The sequence below is a fragment of the Microcaecilia unicolor genome, chromosome 10, assembly GCF_901765095.1.
Source record: "Microcaecilia unicolor chromosome 10, aMicUni1.1, whole genome shotgun sequence".
In the NCBI taxonomy this organism is placed as follows: domain Eukaryota; kingdom Metazoa; phylum Chordata; class Amphibia; order Gymnophiona; family Siphonopidae; genus Microcaecilia; species Microcaecilia unicolor.
Window position 1 is genome coordinate 190023970 of NC_044040.1, and position 20682 is coordinate 190044651.

The 20682-nt window shown below is 41.4% G+C and overlaps 1 protein-coding gene across 3 annotated transcripts in view; it reads left to right on the forward strand.

The window, feature by feature from the left end:
* The window catches only part of NMD3 (NMD3 ribosome export adaptor), a 53007-nt gene that overhangs the window by 13790 nt on the left and 18535 nt on the right, over window positions 1–20682 (forward strand). For all 3 annotated transcript variants that reach the window (XM_030216781.1, XM_030216784.1, XM_030216783.1), the window contains exons 6-11: window positions 570–698; window positions 3256–3346; window positions 8053–8131; window positions 9608–9704; window positions 15682–15799; window positions 19886–20031. In XM_030216781.1, the coding sequence (XP_030072641.1) occupies window positions 570–698; window positions 3256–3346; window positions 8053–8131; window positions 9608–9704; window positions 15682–15799; window positions 19886–20031 (660 nt within the window). The remainder of the gene's footprint in view (window positions 1–569; window positions 699–3255; window positions 3347–8052; window positions 8132–9607; window positions 9705–15681; window positions 15800–19885; window positions 20032–20682) is intronic.

Here is a 20682-nt window from a genome sequence, read left to right on the forward strand (position 1 = left end):
GTTACTTGTTTTTCTGTGAACTAAATTGCCATATGAGTAGAGAGTCGTTCAGGATTGTGTTAGTTTGAGTCATCCGCTTAAAACTTAGTTATCTTTTAAATATTTCTCCTGTTATTATTATGTAGGAGATGGGGGCTTAGTTGGGGGATTTATTTTTTTGGTGTGTGTGTTTAACTATATTTTAATTTTATGTTGTACTCCACAATGTACAACCTTTAGTTGAAAATTGTGGACTTTTGTATTAATAAGAGAGTAGTGGTCGAGCCGTGGAAGCAGTGCAGGCATCTTAGAATGTTTTGAACGGCGGCTTAAGCCAATAATTAAATGTGAAGGTTATAATGGAGAGAGCAGTTGAATATTTTAAGATGGATCCCCGCTCACGAAGTGATATAGATGGGACCATTACTTATGTGATGATATGGCTGTTAGCAAGAGTTGTAACATTGGTGCTTAAATCAGGATCTGTTCAATTTTTCATGAGCCAGAATGTTTTCTTGAAAATTTGCTAATGAAGTGATTGTCTTGGGAATAGTTTTAACACTTATTGTATTTTTTTTGTCCATAATTAGGTCATGAATGGAGCAATCCTTCAGCAAGTCTTTGTTGTGGATTATGTGGTCCAGTCACAGATGTGTGATGATTGTCACAGAGTGGAAGCCAAAGATTTCTGGAAAGCTGTGGTTCAGATCCGACAGAGGGTAAGAAATAGTCATAAATTCAACGTGATGGCGTGGAATTCTCCTGTAATATCTGGAAACAGTTGTGGGTAGACAGCCACCTGACATCATCTGAATTCATTATTTTTTTTCTGTGTTTAGGGCTGTATTGAATATTTGTATTCGATTCGGCCCCGATTAGTGCCCCAAATACATTATTCCTTTGCACCCATCCCAGACCAGATTAGAAAAGGTGCAGAGAAGGGCGACGAAAATGATAAAGGGGATGGGACGACTTCCCTGCGAGGAAAGGCTAAAGTGGCTAGGGCTCTTCAGCTTGGAGAAAAGGCGGCTGAGGGGAGATATGATAGAGGTCTATAAAATAATGAGTGGAGTTGAACGGGTAGATGTGAAGCGTCTGTTCACGCTTTCTGAAAATACTAGGACTAGGGGGCATGCGATGAAGCTACAATGTAGTAAATTTAAAACGAATCAGTTTTTCTTCATTCAACGTGTAATTAAACTCTGGAATTCGTTGCCAGAGAATGTAGTAAAGGCAGTTAGCTTAGCGGAGTTTAAAAAAGGTTTGGACGACTTCCTAAAGGAAAAGTCCATAGACCGTTATTAAATGGACTTGGGGAAAATCCACTATTTCTGGGATAAGCAGTATAAAATGTTTTGTACTTTTTGGGATCTTGCCAGGTATTTGTGATCTGGATTGGCCACTGTTGGAAACAGGATGCTGGGCTTGATGGACCTTTGGTCTTTCCCAGTATGGCAATACTTATGACCAGTGACATTGTTGTGCATGCCCACCAGCGGATGGCGACATAAAAAGAAAGTAGTTCTATGTGATTCGTCCTTTAGGGGCACTGTGCAGCGCCAGAATGCTCAGTATTTCAACTAGCCAAGCAATGGTGCTGTCATTCATACTGTTGGGTCACATCGCAACTAAAGAGTAACCATGGCCTTAGCCAAAATGAGCCGATATATCCTCTACTGACACGCAGAAAAGCTTTGAGTCAGGAGACATGAACTCAAACAGAGCTTGACTGCAAAAAGGTAGGCAGATCCTCTACTGACATGCAGATATTTGGCTGTCAGAAGCCACACTAAACGGAGCATGAAATTGAAGGATCTAAAGAAAAGAAAACATCTGAAAAATCAGAAAAGATCAATGGGGAGGGCTTCTGGACTGGTCTGGTAGAACTAAGGAAAGAAAATTCAGGGAAGACATAATTTCTCCTTCCTTTGTGTCCATCACAGACCAGTCCAGACCAATGGGATGTGATAAAACAGTTTCCCAAGAGAGTAGCACTATGATTTTAAGAGAAAAACAGAAAAGCAAAAATTCTGCAAGCCTGACAACAATAGCAGCCTGAAACCAGAGATATGCTGAAGGCTTGGAGAAGAGACGGCTGAGGGGAGACATGGTAGAGGTATATAAAATAGTGGAGTGGAGCAGGTGGATGTGAAGCGTCTGTTCACGCTTTCCAAAAATACTAGGACTAGGGGGCATGCGATGAAACTACAGTGTAGTAAATTTAAAACAAATCGGAGACATTTTTCTTCACCCAACATATAATTAAACTCTGGAATTAGTTTCCGGAGAACGTGGTGAAGGCGGTTAGCTTAGCAGAGTTTAAAAAGGGGCTAGACGGTTTCCTAAAGGACAAGTCCATAAACCACTACTAAATGGACTTGGGAAAAATCCACAATTCCAGGAATAACATGTATAGAATGTTTGTACGTTTGGGAAGCTTGCCAGGTGCCCTTGGCCTGAATTGGCCGCTGTCATGGACAGGATGCTGGGCTCGATGGACCCTTGGTCTTTTCCCAGTGTGGCATTACTTATGTACTTATGTACAAGGAGCTGCAGTGAGAATTGAACCCAGTTTCCCAGAATCGGAGTCCACTGCACTAACCACTAGGCATTGCTTGTAACACACATTCTGGCCTTGAATACTGATCATAGCATCTATGATGCAAATAACCTTGTTCTGACTTCAATTTTTAGGTTCTGCACAAAAAGACCTTCTATTATCTCGAGCAGATCATTTTAAAACTTCGGCTCTCTGCCCTAAAAACATCCTGAAGCAGTCTCAGTACCTCAAGTCTCTATGCACGTGTGGTTGGCTCTGCTGGTTCCCTGCCCCGGAACAGAAAGTTGATGACAGAGGGGACAGGAGACCACAAGAGCCGACAGCATGTGCACAGAGACTGTGGCCCTGAGACTGCTTCTTGTTGTTTTGCCACTGCTGCTAGTGGTTTGGAGAAACAGCAGTAACGGTCCAGGTGGCAGCAGGAGGTTTGCCAAATACGGGGTACACGTGCATGTGTTGAGAACCTCTGACTTTAAATGAGTGGCTGCAGACATCCAGCTATGTGCTTTTATTCATACTGAAGAATTGTTTGCTGATTTTTTTTTTTTTAATGTATTCTGTTTGCCTCGTAAGATAATGTTTCCATTTAAATTCCTTTGGGTCCGTGATAGCCGGTTTATACCAGTGATGTTGTTGCTTGTAACACACATTCTGGCCTTGAATACTGATCATAGCATCTACAATGCAAATAACCTTGTTCTGACTTCAATTTTTAGGTTCTGCACAAAAAGACCTTCTATTATCTCGAGCAGATCATTTTAAAACATCGGCTCCATCAAAATACACTTCGTGTCAAAGAGATTCATGGTAAGAAGTGAGGTGTTGTTTGTTTACTTGCTTGATCTACAGTGCATGCTGACATTGAGCTTCTAGTAGCCACGTCTTTAGGGTGGAGAGCAGATGTCAGGTTGACATTCTAGCTGAAGTGGACTACTTTATATTAAATCGGTCATAAAATACACACAAAAAGGCCAATTCTATAAAGGGGCACCCACATTTACACGGTCTGTGTCACGTTTACGACAAGACAGATTGAGATGGGCTGGAGAAGGCTTTGACGGCAACTCCAATAGTCAGAATGCAAGGACCGTGCTGGACAGGCTTCTACAGTTTGTGTCCAGAAAATGGCAAAGAGACCAGGATCAAGTGTTTTTTATACCACATTCTTTGTTGACCTTGCTGGAAGGCAGGGGCACCACCTTTGATCCTGGCGCCATCCTGGCCAGCAGCACAGGAGGACTGCTGCGGCCTGGGACCACCAAGATCTGCTTGACTGGCAGAGTGGACAGGGAGAGAGGCCCGTGTATAGAACAGGAATCAACCCAGAACTATCTAAATTTTAGAAAACTATTGAAGACCAGAGGAAAAACAAAAAGGAGGTTAAAAACCCTCACGAAACCGTGAGATATGAAACAAAAAAGTGAGGAGAATGAATGAGGATAGTAGTCTGATGTGAAACGTGCACTCTGAGAAAAATAGTGTAGCAGAACCCTCTTGGGTCTCCTCTCCTCTGAACAGGCTAGTTCCTGGTTAATATTAAAAAAATTTTTCAGAGGAGAGGAGACCCAAGAAGGTTCTGCTACACTATTTTTCTCAGAGTGCACGTTTCACATCAGACTACCTGAGGTTATAAAGACCCCTGAGGCAGGCCTTTGGGCCGAAACACGGCCGTGTCGGGTCATTTTTTTTATGCGAATAAACAATTTTCTTGGTATCCTCATTCATTCTCCTCACTTTTTTGTTTCACAACTATTGAAGACCACCATGTTCAAGAAGGCATACCTTACAAACTCAACCTAATGTACTTCCACCTGTTTTTCAGCATAATCCATGGACTTTTTTGCTGTCTTTTGTTATCAGTTGTTGTTTTAAATGATACCAATATGCTAATCACCTACTACGACAATGTTTAATTATACTTTCTGAACCGTAGCCTACCCTGCGGTTTTGTGTAAGCCACATTGAGCCTGCAACTGGTGGGAAAATGTGGGGTATAAATGTATTAAATAAATAAACAAGCAGACCTAGATCTGGATTAGGTCACATTTATCCAGGGCCATATGGTGAAAGTAATCCAGTGTTGGCGAGTGGTATGAGAACACTTATTTAAAATTCACAAGTTCAGTAGCACGTTATTTTTTAGATAATGTGTGTCTGCTTTGCATGGTGTTTTCTGTGCCTAAATTAAATATTCATTTTAATTGGTATGAAATATTTTCAGTGTGTCTGAGCTCAATATTTGTGTTGCTTGTGCCTTGGGATTGGAGTCAACCATGCTGTGAGGTATGCAGCTAAGTTCTGTGGTTTTTAAAGAACTCCTACATTTGAAGAAAACCGATTGAGTTTTCCTCATATCCTGCTTCTTAGGTGAAAACAAACACATGGGGCAGTTCGATGCTGGATGAAACACTGGTGTCTGAAAACTCACTTTGAGGTTGAGACATATAAGTTGTCATTGTAGCAAATTGCACATAACTCAAATTACATAACATGCAGTGGTAAATGTGCTTTAGTAGTAATTTGAGAAATTTAAAAGTGGTCTAAAGGCGTTCCTTTTTCAGGATGCTTTTGGCTAATATCTCACCTAAACTGCCCACGCGTTCTTTTGCTGTTGGCTTGGGAGCCACTTGAGAGTTGCAGCTGTTGGATTACCTTTTCTCTCCATGTCCTTTTTAAGATTGTAATACCTTTCCTTGTTCTTATTTTGACTGAACTGCTCAGAATGGTTTCTTATAGGCGGTATTTCAAATTTTAAATAAATATAAGCAGAGTAAATCGGTAATGTCAGGTTAACGGGGAGAGAGCTTTGTGGTCTGACTGCTCTTGTTGTAATTCACAGTGGGAAAGGTGGCTTGTGGGTCAGAATGGTAATGGAGAAAAGGAGACCTGAAATGTCTGAGATTAAAGAAGTCTTTAAATTTGTGCATATTATCTGCAGCAGGGCTCTTGGGAATAAAATGGCAGATCACGTGAGCTGATCTTTAATAAAAGACCCCCCCAAAGATTGTGCTGTTCTACTGGCTGTACACAACCTGAGGCAGACTATGTCCTCTCTCCCTTTCTAATTACCAAATTGTGTTATGGCAGTTAGCAATCTTTGTCCTTTCTCTTCTGCCTCCTTTGGAAACTGATCAGTTGCACAAAGGCAGCAGCTGTGTGTGTCTTTCTCAAGAAGGAACTTGTGTGCATATTTTTGTTTTTTTTGCCTGTTTCTTCTGGAATATTTCAGCCAGTCTGAGCAAGGACCTAACATGGTAAATGACATTGCCTAAAGACCTGTATGGTCCATCCAGTACGCACAACCGTCACATTTAATTATCAATTTGTTATTGAATCAACTATCCAATAGTATTATTACAACATTTTACTTGCTAAGTTCCACTTTACAATGTCTTCCCCTCCCCCACCGAGAGATACAGCACCTGCACTCATAGCATAAAAATACTAGCGGACTTGACATTTGCTAACCTGGATATAGTGGAATTGGAAAAGGTGCAGTGAAGGGCGACTAAAATGATAGCGGGGATGGGACGACTTCCCTATGAAGAAAGACTAAGGAGGGTAGGGCTTTTCAGCTTGGAGAAGAGACGGCTGAGGGGAGACATGATAGAGGTATATAAAATAATGAGGGGAGTGGAACAGGTGGCTATGAAGCGTCTGTTCACGCTTTCCAAAAATACTAGGACGAGGGGGCATGCAATGAAACTACAGTGTAGTAAATTTAAAACAAATCGGAGAAAATTTTTCTTCACCCAACGCATAATTAAACTCTGGAATTCGTTGCCTGAGAACGTGGTGAAGGCGGTTAGCTTGGCAGAGTTTAAAAAGGGGTTAGACGGTTTCCTAAAGGACAAGTCCATAAACCACTACTAAATGGACTTGGGAAAAATCCACAATTCCGGGAATAACATGTATAGAATGTTTGTACGTTTGGGAAGCTTGCCAGGTGCCCTTGGCCTGGATTGGCCGCTGTCGTGGACAGGATGCTGGGCTCGATGGACCCTTGGTCTTTTCCCAGTGTGGCATTACTTATGTACTTATGGATGTCTCAGTTGTAGTAGCTCAAGGTGAGTTAACATTCAGGTATACTGTCCCTGTTGGGCTCAGAGTCTAATCTTGCACCTGAGGCAATAGAGGATTAAGTGATTTGCCCAAGATTACAAGAAGCAGCAGTGGGATTCGAGCCTGGCAGTCCTGGATGTCAAGCTCGGAGCTCTTAACCACAAGGCTACTTTGCAGTCATTGGTTGATGCCTCAGATGAAAATGTAGTGATATAAAATGCCAGCAAGGAGAAGAGTCCTCTCTGGCAACTTCCAAGAGAGCGCATAGCTGCTTGTCAGCTACTGCTAGTTGAAGTTCTTTATCGGATTGCGTTGTACAGTATGTTGGAGTCAGAGGAGCCAATTTTCCTAAATAATTGGGGGGGGGGGGGGGGGGGGGGGGAAGGGATGATAATCCAACACCGATTATCCCTCCCTGGACATAGTGAAGGAGTTTTGCTTGATATTCAGGATGCCAAAGCTCCCACAGTGCTCGCACCTGTTATTGGAGCCCTCTTAGACTGAAAGGCGCCAGCCATATGGATTCAGAGCACATTTATTATTATTATTATTAACATTTGTATAGTGCTACCAGACGCACGCAGCGCCGAACACCTGACACAGAGAGACAGTCCTTTCTCAATAGAATTTACAATCTAAAAGTAATACAGAAAAGACAATTAAGGGTGAGGGAAGTACTGGGTGAGAAGGAACAAGGGGAGAGCAATTGATTAGTGGCTAGGAGCCAAAAGCAGTGGTGAAAGGGTGGGTTTTCAGCATAGATTTGAAAACAGGTAGTGATACCTTTCCTTGTTCTTATTTTGACTGAACTGTTCAGAATGGTTTCTTATAGGCGGTATTTCAAATTTTAAATAAACTTGGAATACAGGCTCAGGAAGTCTATTCCAGGCTTAAGGTGCTGCGAGGGAAAAGGAACTAAGCCTGGAATTAGCAGTGGAGGAGAAGGGGGACGACAAGAGGGATTTGTCCAGTGAGCGGAGTTCACGGGGAGGAATGTAGGGAGAGATGAGAGTGGAGAGGTAATGGGGGGCTGCAGAGTGGATGCATTTAAAGGTCAGTAAGAGAAGTTTGAACTGTATGTGGAAGCGGACAGGGAGCCAGTGAAGTGTCTTGAGGAGTGGGCTAGTGTGGGTATAACGATTTTGGCGGAAAATAAGTCGTGCTGCAGAATTTTGGACAGACTGGAGAGGAGAGAGATGGCTGAGAGGAAGACCAGTGAGAAGTAAGTTGCAATAATCCAAGCGAGAGGTGACAAGGGTTTGGATAAGGGTTCTGGTAGCGTTTAGAAGCATTCTTCCTCAACAATAGCCGATACATCCATTTTGTAGCATTTTGTATTATTGCTTAAAGAATTACTTTGGACTTTAATGTTGAATAGTGGAAAACTTCCCATTTCAGATAAATATTTTTGCATTGACATTAAAAAAAAATGTTTTTCTTATTTTTAAAAGATGGACTTGATTTCTATTACGCCTCAAAGCAGCATGCTCAGAAGATGGTGGAATTCCTTCAGTGTACGGTACCCTGCAGGTACGTCTGTAGAGTCTCATACGTCTGGATCAAGGGTAGAAAATAGTTAACACTGTGAAATATTTTTATGTGTGTTTAGCATAGGAACTATTTAGGGCCATTCATGGTCTCCTTGGAGTGATTTCTTGGCAAACTTTTAAAGTGGAGGTTTTGTTGCACGATTGTAACTTGTGATGTTCAAAAACCATGTCTTTTGTAATTGAGTTAGCTTGCAGAGGCTAAGTGCTCCCCGAATCATTCGTATTGGTGCAATCTTACATTTCTTTATATTAGCTTCACATAATTTGGTGGCTTATCGGAATTCTTACATTCAGTGTAGTTTTCATCTTTCTGTAGATTCTTAGTGTGCTGTGGGCTTTTCTATACTATTGTAGTTCCTTTCTTTTATTTCTTAAAATGAATTTTATTGTAAACATTTTGATATATTTTTATGGAAGGCGGTATATAAAATGTAATAAACTATAGCTTAAGTCCCTTGTCCAAGATCCGAAGGAGCTGCATTAAGATTTGAACCTTGCTTTCCTTGATTTAATTTAATGAAATATTACCATTTGTATTCCACCTTACTAAAACCAGTTCAAGGCAGATTACATATAGAACGAAAGAGTACAACAAATTTAAAATAGCAACCTGAAATTTGCTTATCAAAGCAGGAAAGTGTACAGACAGTCTTCTAGAAAACCACCAGTGAAGCCCGCTGCTCTTCGGTTCCATACGTAATGGTGGAGACGTCACATTCTGGGACTCCAAGGGACAGAAAGCAAGCAGCTGGTCTCTCCCCCAGATTCCATATATGACATTGATATTTGGCTGCCGATCAAAAGCATGCGCTCAACTGAATTGGCTAGTGAGCCAATTAGTGCCAATGATTGGGTGCTAATTGGCAATAATTAGCACCAATTTGAATTTGCAAGCACATTGTGCTATGCGTTATTCTATAAAAATGTGCGCCCAAATCCCATAGCGTGCAGCTCAAAAGGAGGCATGGCCATGAGAGGTGTAGTGCGTGGACTTTTCCTAAAATTAGCACACGGTGTTTCCCAAGTCCAGTCCTAAAGTATCCTTCGCCAGCCAAGTTTTCAGGATATCCACAAGAATACGCATGAAAGAGATCTGCATATAATGGAGGCAGTGTATGCAAATCAAATGCATGTATAATCATTGTGGATGTCCTGAAAACCTGACTGGCAAGGGGTACTCCAGGAACGGACTTGGGAAACACGGTTGTAAAATACTGGGATAGCATTGACCGCTGAATTTTTTTAAAAAGCGCTATTTACTGAGTCTAGCCCTATGAGTGCCTGCATGGTTTGAGGTGCTTCCTTCCGGATAATGAGTGGAAGGGGATGCTGCTGTCGCTACACTATTCTACGCTCTGTCGTCTTTCATCGAGGGAGGAGGGTTACGTGCTGGAAAGTTTTGTGAAATAGAGCTAGCTGGTTTATTCTGTCTTCTATCCTGTCATTTCCTCTTTAGATCTAAAACTTCCCAGCGTTTGATATCCCACGATATTCACAGCAATTCCTACAACTACAAGAGCACTTTCTCTGTGGAAATTGTTCCTATATGCAAGGTAATTTTAGATCATTTTTATGTGCAGCAAAACACCAGAAAGCTTTATTTCAGGTTACATTTCTGCAAACAGTGATTGAGGGTTGGAAGGTGGGACGTCTGGGGCAAACCTTTACATTTTGTACAATGACGACGGCTTTGGATGGCAGAGACACTTGTTGGGTTTATCAGTAAAAAATTTTGATTTTTTTTTTTGGGGGTGGTGGGGCTGAAAACATTGGTGCTTGAAATATTATGGCGTGGTAAATTAGGAATTTTAGTGAGCTGGTATGTTCAGGGATCACCGTTTTCACAAAGCAGTGACAAAACTTCCAGTTGACTTTTCAGCTTATTCAGGGGTTTAAAACTGACAGGTGAATGTATCTATGTGATTATCTGGCATTTGAAAATTGTTGAGTTGGTCATAATTAACAGCCTTGAGCAATGGAATCTCATTAATTGTCCTGAGAAATTAGACAAATTAACATGGGTTTCTCATGTTTGAACATAAATATGACCTGTGGAGTCGGTCGCAAGGTCACCAAAACATATAAGACTAAATTCCAATAAATGGTGCCAAAATTTGGACCAGGGGCATATCTGAAAGTCGGCGGTAGCGGGGGCCGAAGCCAGAGTGAGGGGGCACATTATAGCCCCCCCCCAGCCGCCGCCGCCATTTCCGACGTCAGACTCATGTACAACGTGCAGCAGCGACGTCAGACTCAGTCCGAAACTGCATTCAGCTAGCAGCTTCTTTGAACAGCAGCACAGAGTGACGGAGGACGAATCCCGATGAACTTAAAAAACCTCGCAGCGGCAGGAGGAAGCGGACCTCGGCTGGTGGGGGTTGGGGTCCCCCGCCAGCAAAGGTACCCACGGCGGCAGTAGGGGGGTCCAGGGCGAAATCTGCAGGGGCCCAGGCCCCTGTGGCCCCACGCAGATACGCCCCTGATTTGGACACTGAAAAAAATGCGCTATTCTATAAACAGTGCTCCAACTTGGGCACAGTTTATAGAATAGTGCTGACATCTTTGCCCAGTTTTGGACGTGAGGATTTACATCAAGTGAAACCTGGTGTGAATCCTCACGCCTAAATTAAGCGTGGATCTCCCATATACTATACTGTGGGCATCTGAAGTGAATGTCTCTGACCCACCCATGCCCCTCCCATGGTTCCACTCCCTTTTCAAATGCATGCTTAAATGTACATGTGCATCTTTATAGAATACCGACTAAGAAGATATGTGTGTAAATACTTGGCTCTAACTGGCTCAGTATTCAATTAAATTGCACATGCACCCAAACTTTTGTGTTCAACTTTGACCACCATTTATAGAATTTGGGGGAAAGTGTGAGAGGAATGAAACTCAAAGCCCAGCCAAACGAGAAGAAAAGGACGTGTCTGGATGAATTTAATGGAAAATGGAGATTTGGAAAGGCATTTGTGGCCATGAGCAAAAAATCTGTTTTTTTTTCCAATCCAAATTTACTAAAAGTTAATTCAGAGAACAAGGAATAGGAGTTTGCTTGGAAAACCAAATACCAGAATCAATGATGCATTGAAATTTCAAGTATTTGATTATTTTTTGGAATGATGGTGACATGGCAGACTGCCTTAGCTAATTCAATAATGCATGTGATCACATTTGTAGAGCCATTCTTCTGCAATTTGCTGGGTTTTTTTGCATATGTAATTTTGTGTTTATGAAGGCGTTCGCAAACATTATACAAAATTGCTGAAGAGCCGTATTAGTTGGATGATCAGTTGTTACACAGTAGATTTACATGTGGGAAATCATTCAGGCCAGAAACTTTCCACTGAACTTACTATACCTTAGGGAAGTGCATTTAAGTGTTAGCTTCGTAGTGATATTTTGGCCATATTGCTCAACCAAAATTGTGGCCTATTTGTGCAATTAGACAGCAGTTGCGTGACCACGTGACTAGACCTTACAGGCAGCTTGGCACTTAATAGAAAATAAACGATATGCTTTTCCTTGCAAATTAGGTGTGGAGAGAAAGGGCACATAGAGTATGGCACCCGAATTTACAACTGCTCCAGAGTAGGTGTAAATTTAGATGCAGAGGTTTTGTAATCTTATACTTCCTTAGCGTCCCTCTGGACCGGCCTGGGATTGGACTGATGGGTTGTGCACTCCTTCCAGCAGGTGGAGACAGAGAACTCCTGACTCTAGCGAGTCAGTAAGAGCCCTTGCCATGTGACGTTTGTAACCTTATACATGTGTATTCTATAAAATGGAAAATACACGTATAAATCCAGGACCGCCAACTTTTCAGATGCACCAAAACACACTGTGATCTGAGTTAGAGGCTGACCAAATGTTTGATTTCAGTTTTCATCAAAACTGACCCGAAATCTGGGTTTGGCCAAAATTTTGGGGCTTCACACAGCCTCCCTCCCCCCCCCCTCCATGCCTATCCTTTTGTAAAATAGGCGCCTTCTTGGCCTTCACACATAGGTAACCTGTTATAAAATTACCCTCGTTTTGTAAACTCCATATGTAATTTATACCCGCAGTGTGTGCAGCATTAATAGGAAAAAAAAAGTATGCACATAATTTGTCTTTATTGTATCACAAAAAAAAGTACATTTTTTTGTTGGGGTACCATTTCAAGGTAAAATTATGCAGATAATTGTGATTATCCAAAGCCTGTGTGTGTGGTTCTTGTCCCAGGAATGCTTCTTCTTCTACTCAGGTAATAGTACGTGAATAAGTGACGCATGTGCTTAACCTTTTACACGTGTAGGGTGGGCAGGAATTCCAAGTCCATTTCCGTGGGTATCGCAAGTTTGACTGGTACAAATGAGTGCAAAATAGAGTTGCATGGGGACAGAAATTTTAGCTGTCCCCACTGGAATCTAACCCATACCCGCCTGTCCCCACTGGAATATCCTCCATCCCTGTCCGTCTCCTGTTCTAAAATAACCCGACTTGTGCTAAAATAACTCAACAGTAGCCCATGTTGATAACTTCCCCTCTCAGTGCTTTTGGGGATTTCAATTCTATCGACCATATCCTTTAATTTTTTTATTGCTATTATAATTGCCATGGCACAAGGAAAGGATAGGTAGGCTGGCCTGGCATTAGACTTCCGTGGGTACCCTGCAGGACCTGCATACATCCCTGCAGGATCTACCTCCATCCCTGAGGGAGTCCTGCTAACCCCGTTCCCCTGCAACTCTCCAATGCAAAAGCATCTGGGTCCTAATGGAAATGATTCTGGGATCTTGGCACTCAAGTGCAATCAGCAAAATTTTAGAGGTGTCTTGTTATCAAATTACCTCCCAGTTAAAGTGTTAGGAGTACTGTATAGATGGTTAGTGCAGTGGACAGAACCAGGGGAACTGGATTTGATTCCCACTATGTCTCCTTGTGATTCTGTGTAAGTTACTTAAGCCTATATTGCCCCAGGTATGAGAACTTAGATTATGAGCCCACCAGGGTCAGAGAAAGTACCTGTATATAATAAATGGAAACTGCTTTAGTTGGACCACAGAAAGGCAGTGTATCAAATCCATGACCCTTTACCTTTTAACATAGGGCTGAGTGTATTATATGGATGGCTAGCTCATTTTGGTAACTTTTCAGAACAGTAAGAAATATCTGTTATTACTTAGAGCAGAATTTGCTCCTTTCTTTAATACAGATCTTCAGACATATTCATCTGTGTTTGAGGTCTAGCTTGTATTCCTCCTTGGTCTTCATGATTCAGCAGAACCTTTTGTATCTCGTCCTGTTCTGTATGACAAATTTTGCTGCTTGTACTGGATATAAGTTCACTAATTGTACTGAATCCAGGCTTGTCAATGTCTTTTGTTTTTCATTCTCGCTTTTCCATAGCTTTGCTTCTGAGGCCTCAGAAATGTGAGAAGTTTTCTTATGCAGCTCAGAGGGCAGATTTCAAAGACATTTTTTTTTCCACTTAAAGCAGTGTTTAATGTGCATAAATGAGGCTTTCAGTTGTCACCTTGACCACTAAATAGCTGTGGTAGAAGCAAGCACAAAAAATATAAACAAACTTCTACCAACAAAAAGATGTGAAACTGAAATCTATTAAGAAATATTTATTATACAGTAGAGTCCCAGTTAATAGACCTTCAGTTATCCGACGTTCTGGATTAACCAACTGTTGGTTCACCAGACTCCGCCCTACTACTACTACTACTACAAATCATTTCTATAGCGCTACTACCACAATTCCTGAACCTCCTACCCCGCCCACCTTCCCAAACAGAAGCACCTTCCCTGCTCCTGGATCCCGCTCCCATCTCAAGTGCCTCCCCACTCACCTGCACAACCATGGGGGGAGGAGGGGATCCTGGACTAGTTTAGAAGCCCTGGTGGTCTAGCAATGAGATTGGTCTAGTAGCGCTATAGAAATGATAAGTAGTAGTAGCAGGAGCAATCTCCATTTGCTCATGCCCATCCCAGCTTGGCTTTCAAAATGGCTGCTACAAACTTAAGTGGCAGTCTTGCGAGGCTGCCACCAGAGTTCATGGCAGCCATTTTGAACGGGGGGGTCTGGGAGTAGGGAAGCTACGCTGTCTGGGTGAGTGGGGTGGAAGGCTGCACTTACTGTGGCGGGGGGGGGGGGGGGGGGGGAGAGGGATGTGGTGCACTGTAGAGACTTGGATTATCCAACAAGTCGGTCTACTGCGTATAATACAGGGCTCTTTTTGAGGGGGTACTTGGGGGTACTGAGTACCGGCACCTTTTCCATTGTCTACTAAAATTGACCCATGGACCCCAAGTTTTAATGAAAGAGCTCAGGCTCTACACACCAAGAGGCATATTTTCAAAGCACTTTGGGAGGCTAAGTTCCATAGGTTTCTATGGAACTTTGGGAGGCTAAGTACTTTGAAAATGAGCTTGCAATTCTGCCTTGTCATAGATTCTGTGACTGGTTGCAGGGAGCTTGGCTATTGTGGGATGAGTCCCTCAGTGATCACCCCACCCCTGAAGGGTGGCCTAGTATTTGAGTACCGGCACCTTTTTTGCTAGAAAAAACGCACTGATATAATATAGATACTTACGAAAAAAGTGGAGAAAAGACCTCAGTGTAAACACACCCAGTTATTTATTGGGGAAAAAAAATCACCATTATAGGTTTGAAAAACTCTATACAAAAAGAATGTCATCCACAAAAAAATATTATACCACATAAAAAATTATAAAGATATAAAAGCAAGACAGTTGTCTAACAATAATAATGCAAACATTCTCTGTCCAAATTATTAACTAGATATATTTATAAAGCCCGTAACTGAAGAGTTCCACTCTTGACTTACTGTAATTTTTCAACTCTCAGGTGCCAATCCAATCCAAAATCATTTCCGTCTTCTGCATCATCCACTAGTCCCGTTGAGGGCCTCTTGTTTTGCCAGATATGGCTGGCTACAGAACAAACTTCACAATGACGAGATGTTCAAAAATCACCCGACATGTGCACATATAGCAAATATGAATGTACGTGCACACATTTATTAGGGAGGAGTTCTTAAAGAGGCAGGGGATGGGGTGGAAAATGCACCTACATATGTATACTTTTAGATTTCCAAAAGTATTTATTTATTTATTTATTACATTTGTACCCCGCGTTTTCCCACACAATGCAGGCTCAATGCGGCTTACGTAGTAATTCGAAATTCAAAGTCTTATAACAGAAATTTCAAAACGGTAGTGAAACATTATGAAGTTGAGCTTTTGAATAATGTATGATAAGTTGAGTTTGATAATGTATGATTAGGATAAAATTGGGTAGACAGGATGAGCCTAAGATTTAATGGAAAAAGTACCTGTACAGATTGGTGCATGTATGTTGCCTGAGCCAATTTTCCAAGGGATTTTTTTTTTCTTTTTGAAAATTGTGAAACCTATGGATACTTCACACATGCAGCTTGTTTGAAAGATGTCCTGTCAGTGTTTTTGACATTTTATAGGTTTTATATTAATTTGATTTTTTCTCTTGTGGCACAGGACAATGTTGTCTGTCTATCTCCAAAACTGGCCCAGAGCCTGGGGAACATGAGTCAGATTTGTGTATGTATTCGGGTGACGAGCACCATCCACCTGATCGACCCTTGTACCTTGCAGAGTAAGTGGCTTCTTCTTTTTTTTTTGTTTCATGGAACTTGTCCTGTGTTCTTCGGAGCACGCTTCTCATTTCAGAAGTTAATCCAAAAAGAGAAACCAGTAATCGTATCTACTGTCATTACAGAGTGAAGAAACTGAACTGTTTCTAATGCACTTTTATTGGGATCTTTTTTTTCATTAAAAATTTTGGGTACAGTTTTTGGGAGCAATGGTCAAACTGCCTGCAGCGGTACAAATGTTGCAGATACTTTTTATCCACTGGCTTTGCATATTTTTATTTTATTGCCTGCGGAAAAAAGTACCCACGGTCTGAGTCTATCTTTTTTTTTTTTTATCCATTGAAAATTGCAAGTATAGATTTAAGTAGAGGAGTGTGGTAGCCGTGTTAGTCCACTCTTAAGGTTATCAATAGAAATCAAACAAAATAAAACATGGAAAAGGAAATAAGATGATACCTTTTTTATTGGACATAACTTAATACATTTCTTGATTAGCTTTCGAAGGTTGCCCTTCTTCCGCAGATCGGAAATAAGCAAATGTGCTAGCTGACAGTGTATATAAGTGAAAACATTCAAGCATTACTATGACAGTCTGACAGGGTGGGAGGATGGGGGTGGGTCGGAGGTATGCATGGGGACATCAAAGCATATCATTGATATTCTAACAGGATGGGTGTGGATAGGTGAGGGGTGGGGTGATCAACAGAGACTTAACAAGGATCTGGGGTTCCTAGCCCATTATAAACCATAAAGCTGTATGTCTCTGTTGATCACCCCACCCCTCACCTATCCACACCCATCCTGTTAGAATATCAGTGATATGCTTTGATGTCCCCATGCATACCTCCTACCCACCCCCATCCTCCCACCCTGTCAGACTGTCATAGTAATGCTTGAATGTTTTCACTTACATACACTGTCAGCTAGCACATTTGCTTATTTCCAATCTGACGAAGAAGGGCAACCTTCGAAAGCTAATCAAGAAATGTATTAAGTTATGTCCAATAAAAAAGGTATCATCTTATTTCCTTTTCCATGTTTTATTTTGTTTGATTTCTATTGATAAAGTATAGATTTGAAAGTGTCATCTGGACATGCTGTTTCCCTCCCTTGATTTTAGTACACCCTCAGGAATGCTTGCAAAGAAAGCAGGTAATGTTGATTTTGCTTTGCAGTGGAAATGGCAGGAGGAAATTGGGGAGAGAAGTTTTTTTTTAGGGGGGGGGGCACACGATGGAGGGATGATGGCTGCCCTTCCTATGCCATGCTTATAACAGCACAGAGGAATTATTGTGGAGAAGTCATTTACAGACTATTGGGATTGTGATTGGTGAGAGTAAAACAGTCATGTGGATATGCCCAAAGTAAGATACAAAGGGACAGAAGTTTCCATGTGTGTTTTTTTTGTTTTTTTTAAGGGGAAGGGATGGGATATGATTTATCGCCTTTCTGTGGTTACAGTCAGTGATTTACATACAACCTACAGGTATTTATTTTGTATTTGGGGCAACGGAGGGTTAAGTGACTTGCCCAGAGTCGCAAGTAGCTGCAATGGGAATCTAACCTAGTTCCCTGATTCTCAGCCCACTGCACTAACTATTAGGCTACTCCACTATGTTGTGTGGTTCCCATACATTTAGTTGATTTTAACCCATTTTTGCTTTAGGGTGAAAACAAAAATTTAACTAAGAACAGATTAGTGCAAGACTATCGATCAGTTATGAAGGTTCATTGGTGTCCATACATCTTCAGCGGGTGTTTCAGCATTGCCCTGGACAACTAATTTCCAGACTAAAGTAGGAAGGAGTCTTGGTTTGAGTGATTCACTTAAGGAGGTCTGGATTCATGTGTTGCATCGGTTTATTAATCCAGTGCAGCGGTCAAAATGTTGTGAGATTTATTAATGGAACAGAAAATACAGGAAAACAATGACGCAAAACTGTAGTTCACAAACTCTGTTTTAGGTCTACTGCCCAGCTCTTGCAGCATGAATGCTGATGAATAAAACCTTCAGTATAGTGAGGCATAACAACCAGCGATGTGCACTGCCAAAAGAAAAATTTAGTTAGTGAAGGTTAGCAGTTTTCATGTATGTTTCTTCATGTTTTTACACATGGATTGTACATGTATTAATTTGTAGTTATAGATGCGCACTCCTATAAAGAGAATGCTCTCAAATGCAAACCTCGAATAACGACCAGAGCAAAGAATTTTGCTTTAAGTTCAGAAAATAGTTAAAGGCTTTACCCTGATAGGCTTGTGTGCTGTTTAGTCTGTATTGTTTTTCCTTTTTATTGTGGTGTTTCCTTTTATGTTCCTGTCCTGTATGGCTTCCTTGTATGTATTCTTCCTGAACTTGGCTGGTAGTAGTAGGTTTTGCAGTTGTAGGATAATTGGACCACCCCAGGCTATTTCATGCTACCATGCCAGCACATCCCTCAATGATAAGCCCCCACATTACAGAAATCCATTCCTGTCCTTTCCTTCACATGGAGATTATCTTGATTTTTCTTCTAAATCCAGATGTTTTAGTAGGTTCGTGATCCCAGCCAGGCTGTTTCTATTTTCTTTTACAATGTATGTGTGTGTGTGTGTGTGTGTGTGTGTGTGTGTGTGTGTGTGTGTTTTTATGATTTTATTTGCTCTGTGTTATACATAACCTAGATCTCCTTGGTGCCCTTCTACTAAAACCTGCTAGAATGTAGGCTTAGTCCATTTTTTCCTGCGTGCTAAGCCCGTATTTTTACATGGCAATATATTAAGGTTTTTTTTTTTTGCAGGTCTAGTGCCACTTTTTCCATTGGGGTGCGGGTCTTACAAAAGTGTAACACAGGAGCCCTTAAACACCCTCTACTTAGGAGGTGTTAAGTCCAGTATGTGTGTTCTGATTAGTACATGCTAACTGGATGATGCTTCCACACCCATTCCCTGTCCATGACACACCCCCTCCAGAAAACTCTTTTAAAAATTAAATAGCGCATGGTTTAGTGTGCACTGACAAATTACTACAAAATGCATTAACGTGTTTTGTGTTAAGCCTTTTTCCCTGTATTAAGTGCGCATTAATACTTAATGCAGTTTAGGAAAAGGGGCCCCATGTTAGGCATAGAGTGAATTGTACGGTAATACATTAATAACTTCCTGCCTTTTTGTACCATGCAGTATTTCATAAGTATATATGGCACATCATAACACACTTTTTGTACCAATAAAGGTTTTACTTAAGTTAAAAAAAAAAAGTATTCTTGCAATTCGCCCAAACTCTGATGAATTGCCTCGCTTGTGCAGGATCCGATTAGTTCATGTTCATTCTGGTGATGCAAATGACCTTGCTCTTGGTGTATGCTGGCCAGGTATCATGTTTTCGTGAGGTCATTTGTGACAATACTGTAGTCTCGATTTATCCAATGTAAATGGGACTGACAGGTTTTGTTGGATAATTGAAAAGTCAGATAATACAGAAAAAGTAGATGCGGATTAAAATAGAAGTCTATTGAATGCACGTTTCGAAAGAGGAAGCAGTAAAAAAGAGTTTAGAACTTAATGTGTCCAAGAATCGTACCTAGCACTTCTGCCTTTTAACTAAATGTGATGCTGGGAAAGAGAGAGACTCTGCTGTATTCAGAGCTTGGGTGCATACAGCAGTTTAGGAGAAGAGCGGGAAAAGCTCCTTAATGATTTTTAAGAAACAATCTTTGAAATGAATCAAGGTAGATGTTCTTTATTACCCTTCCTGTAGATTTTTGAAACCTTGCAACTTGCATGGTAGACCTGGTTTACTGTGTGTGTCTGCAGAGCAAAGGTTCTGAACTCCAGTTCTTGTGGGCTGCAGACAGATCCTGGGTTTTAGCCTAACCAAAATGTGCAAATTGACCCAGTATTTAAGTCACCGATAGCAGATGTACTTATGTCTAATCATGGCGAGCACCCTGAAAACGAGGCTCCTTGTTAGTTTCCTGTGTTAATGGTGTGCTACACTTGGGATAGATACTGCTGTCTGTCGGTAGAAGTAATGACAGTTTTATCTGCTCAGTGGTGTGGCGCTTCTTTCCCCCCAAAGCTTTAATTTTTGTTATTTGCTTTTCTAGTTGCAGAAGTGGATGGGAATACCTTCTGGCGACACCCTTTCAGTAGCCTCTTTCATCATAAGCAGCTGGAAGAGTTCATTGTCATGGACTGCGATGTTATCCGAGACAGAAAACAGAGCGCCGGGGCTGGAATGAAGTCAAACAAAGTAGGTGCTCTCCTTTCACGTTTTAGTATTTGATATACCACCCAATACGATACAAAAGCAGAAAGTGAACAAAATGAAAAGAAAATGACAATTCAGATAGGAGAATTGGAGTTCGACAGACATGCATGCGGGTAGGCTCGGTAGCAGGATCCCCTTGCCCTCTTCCAGAGGAAGCTAGTGAAGCATGGGGTTGGAAGGAAATGGGACAGGCCTGGTGCCAAATAATTTATATTCCTCATTAGGTGACATTTTGCAGTAAGTTCGGAGAACTTCTAGCAATGCTGCTCATCTTTTTTTTTTTTTTTTAAATGCACTTGCCTCATTTTCCTTTGCCTATAAAATTATGCATGTAGGTTGAAGAGAGAGAGGAAGAAATTTTTCTGTTTTGCAGGTTGCAGTAAGGGTGGCGGGCAGTTATTTCCATGGAGTGGCCGGTGTGTTTTTACTGCTTCCTCCATTTATTCCCCCCAGAGAAATTTGGTCAGAGGAATTTGTAGTTGGTGAAGAGAGCAAAGGTCTCAACTTCACACACGGTCAAAATGTTTCTTCATGCACTCGAGAAAGCAACATTTTTTTTCACAGAACACTTGCTATTTCTCAATTGGCAGCTTGATCTATAAGTTATATGTTTAGTGAAATGATTGTCGCTGC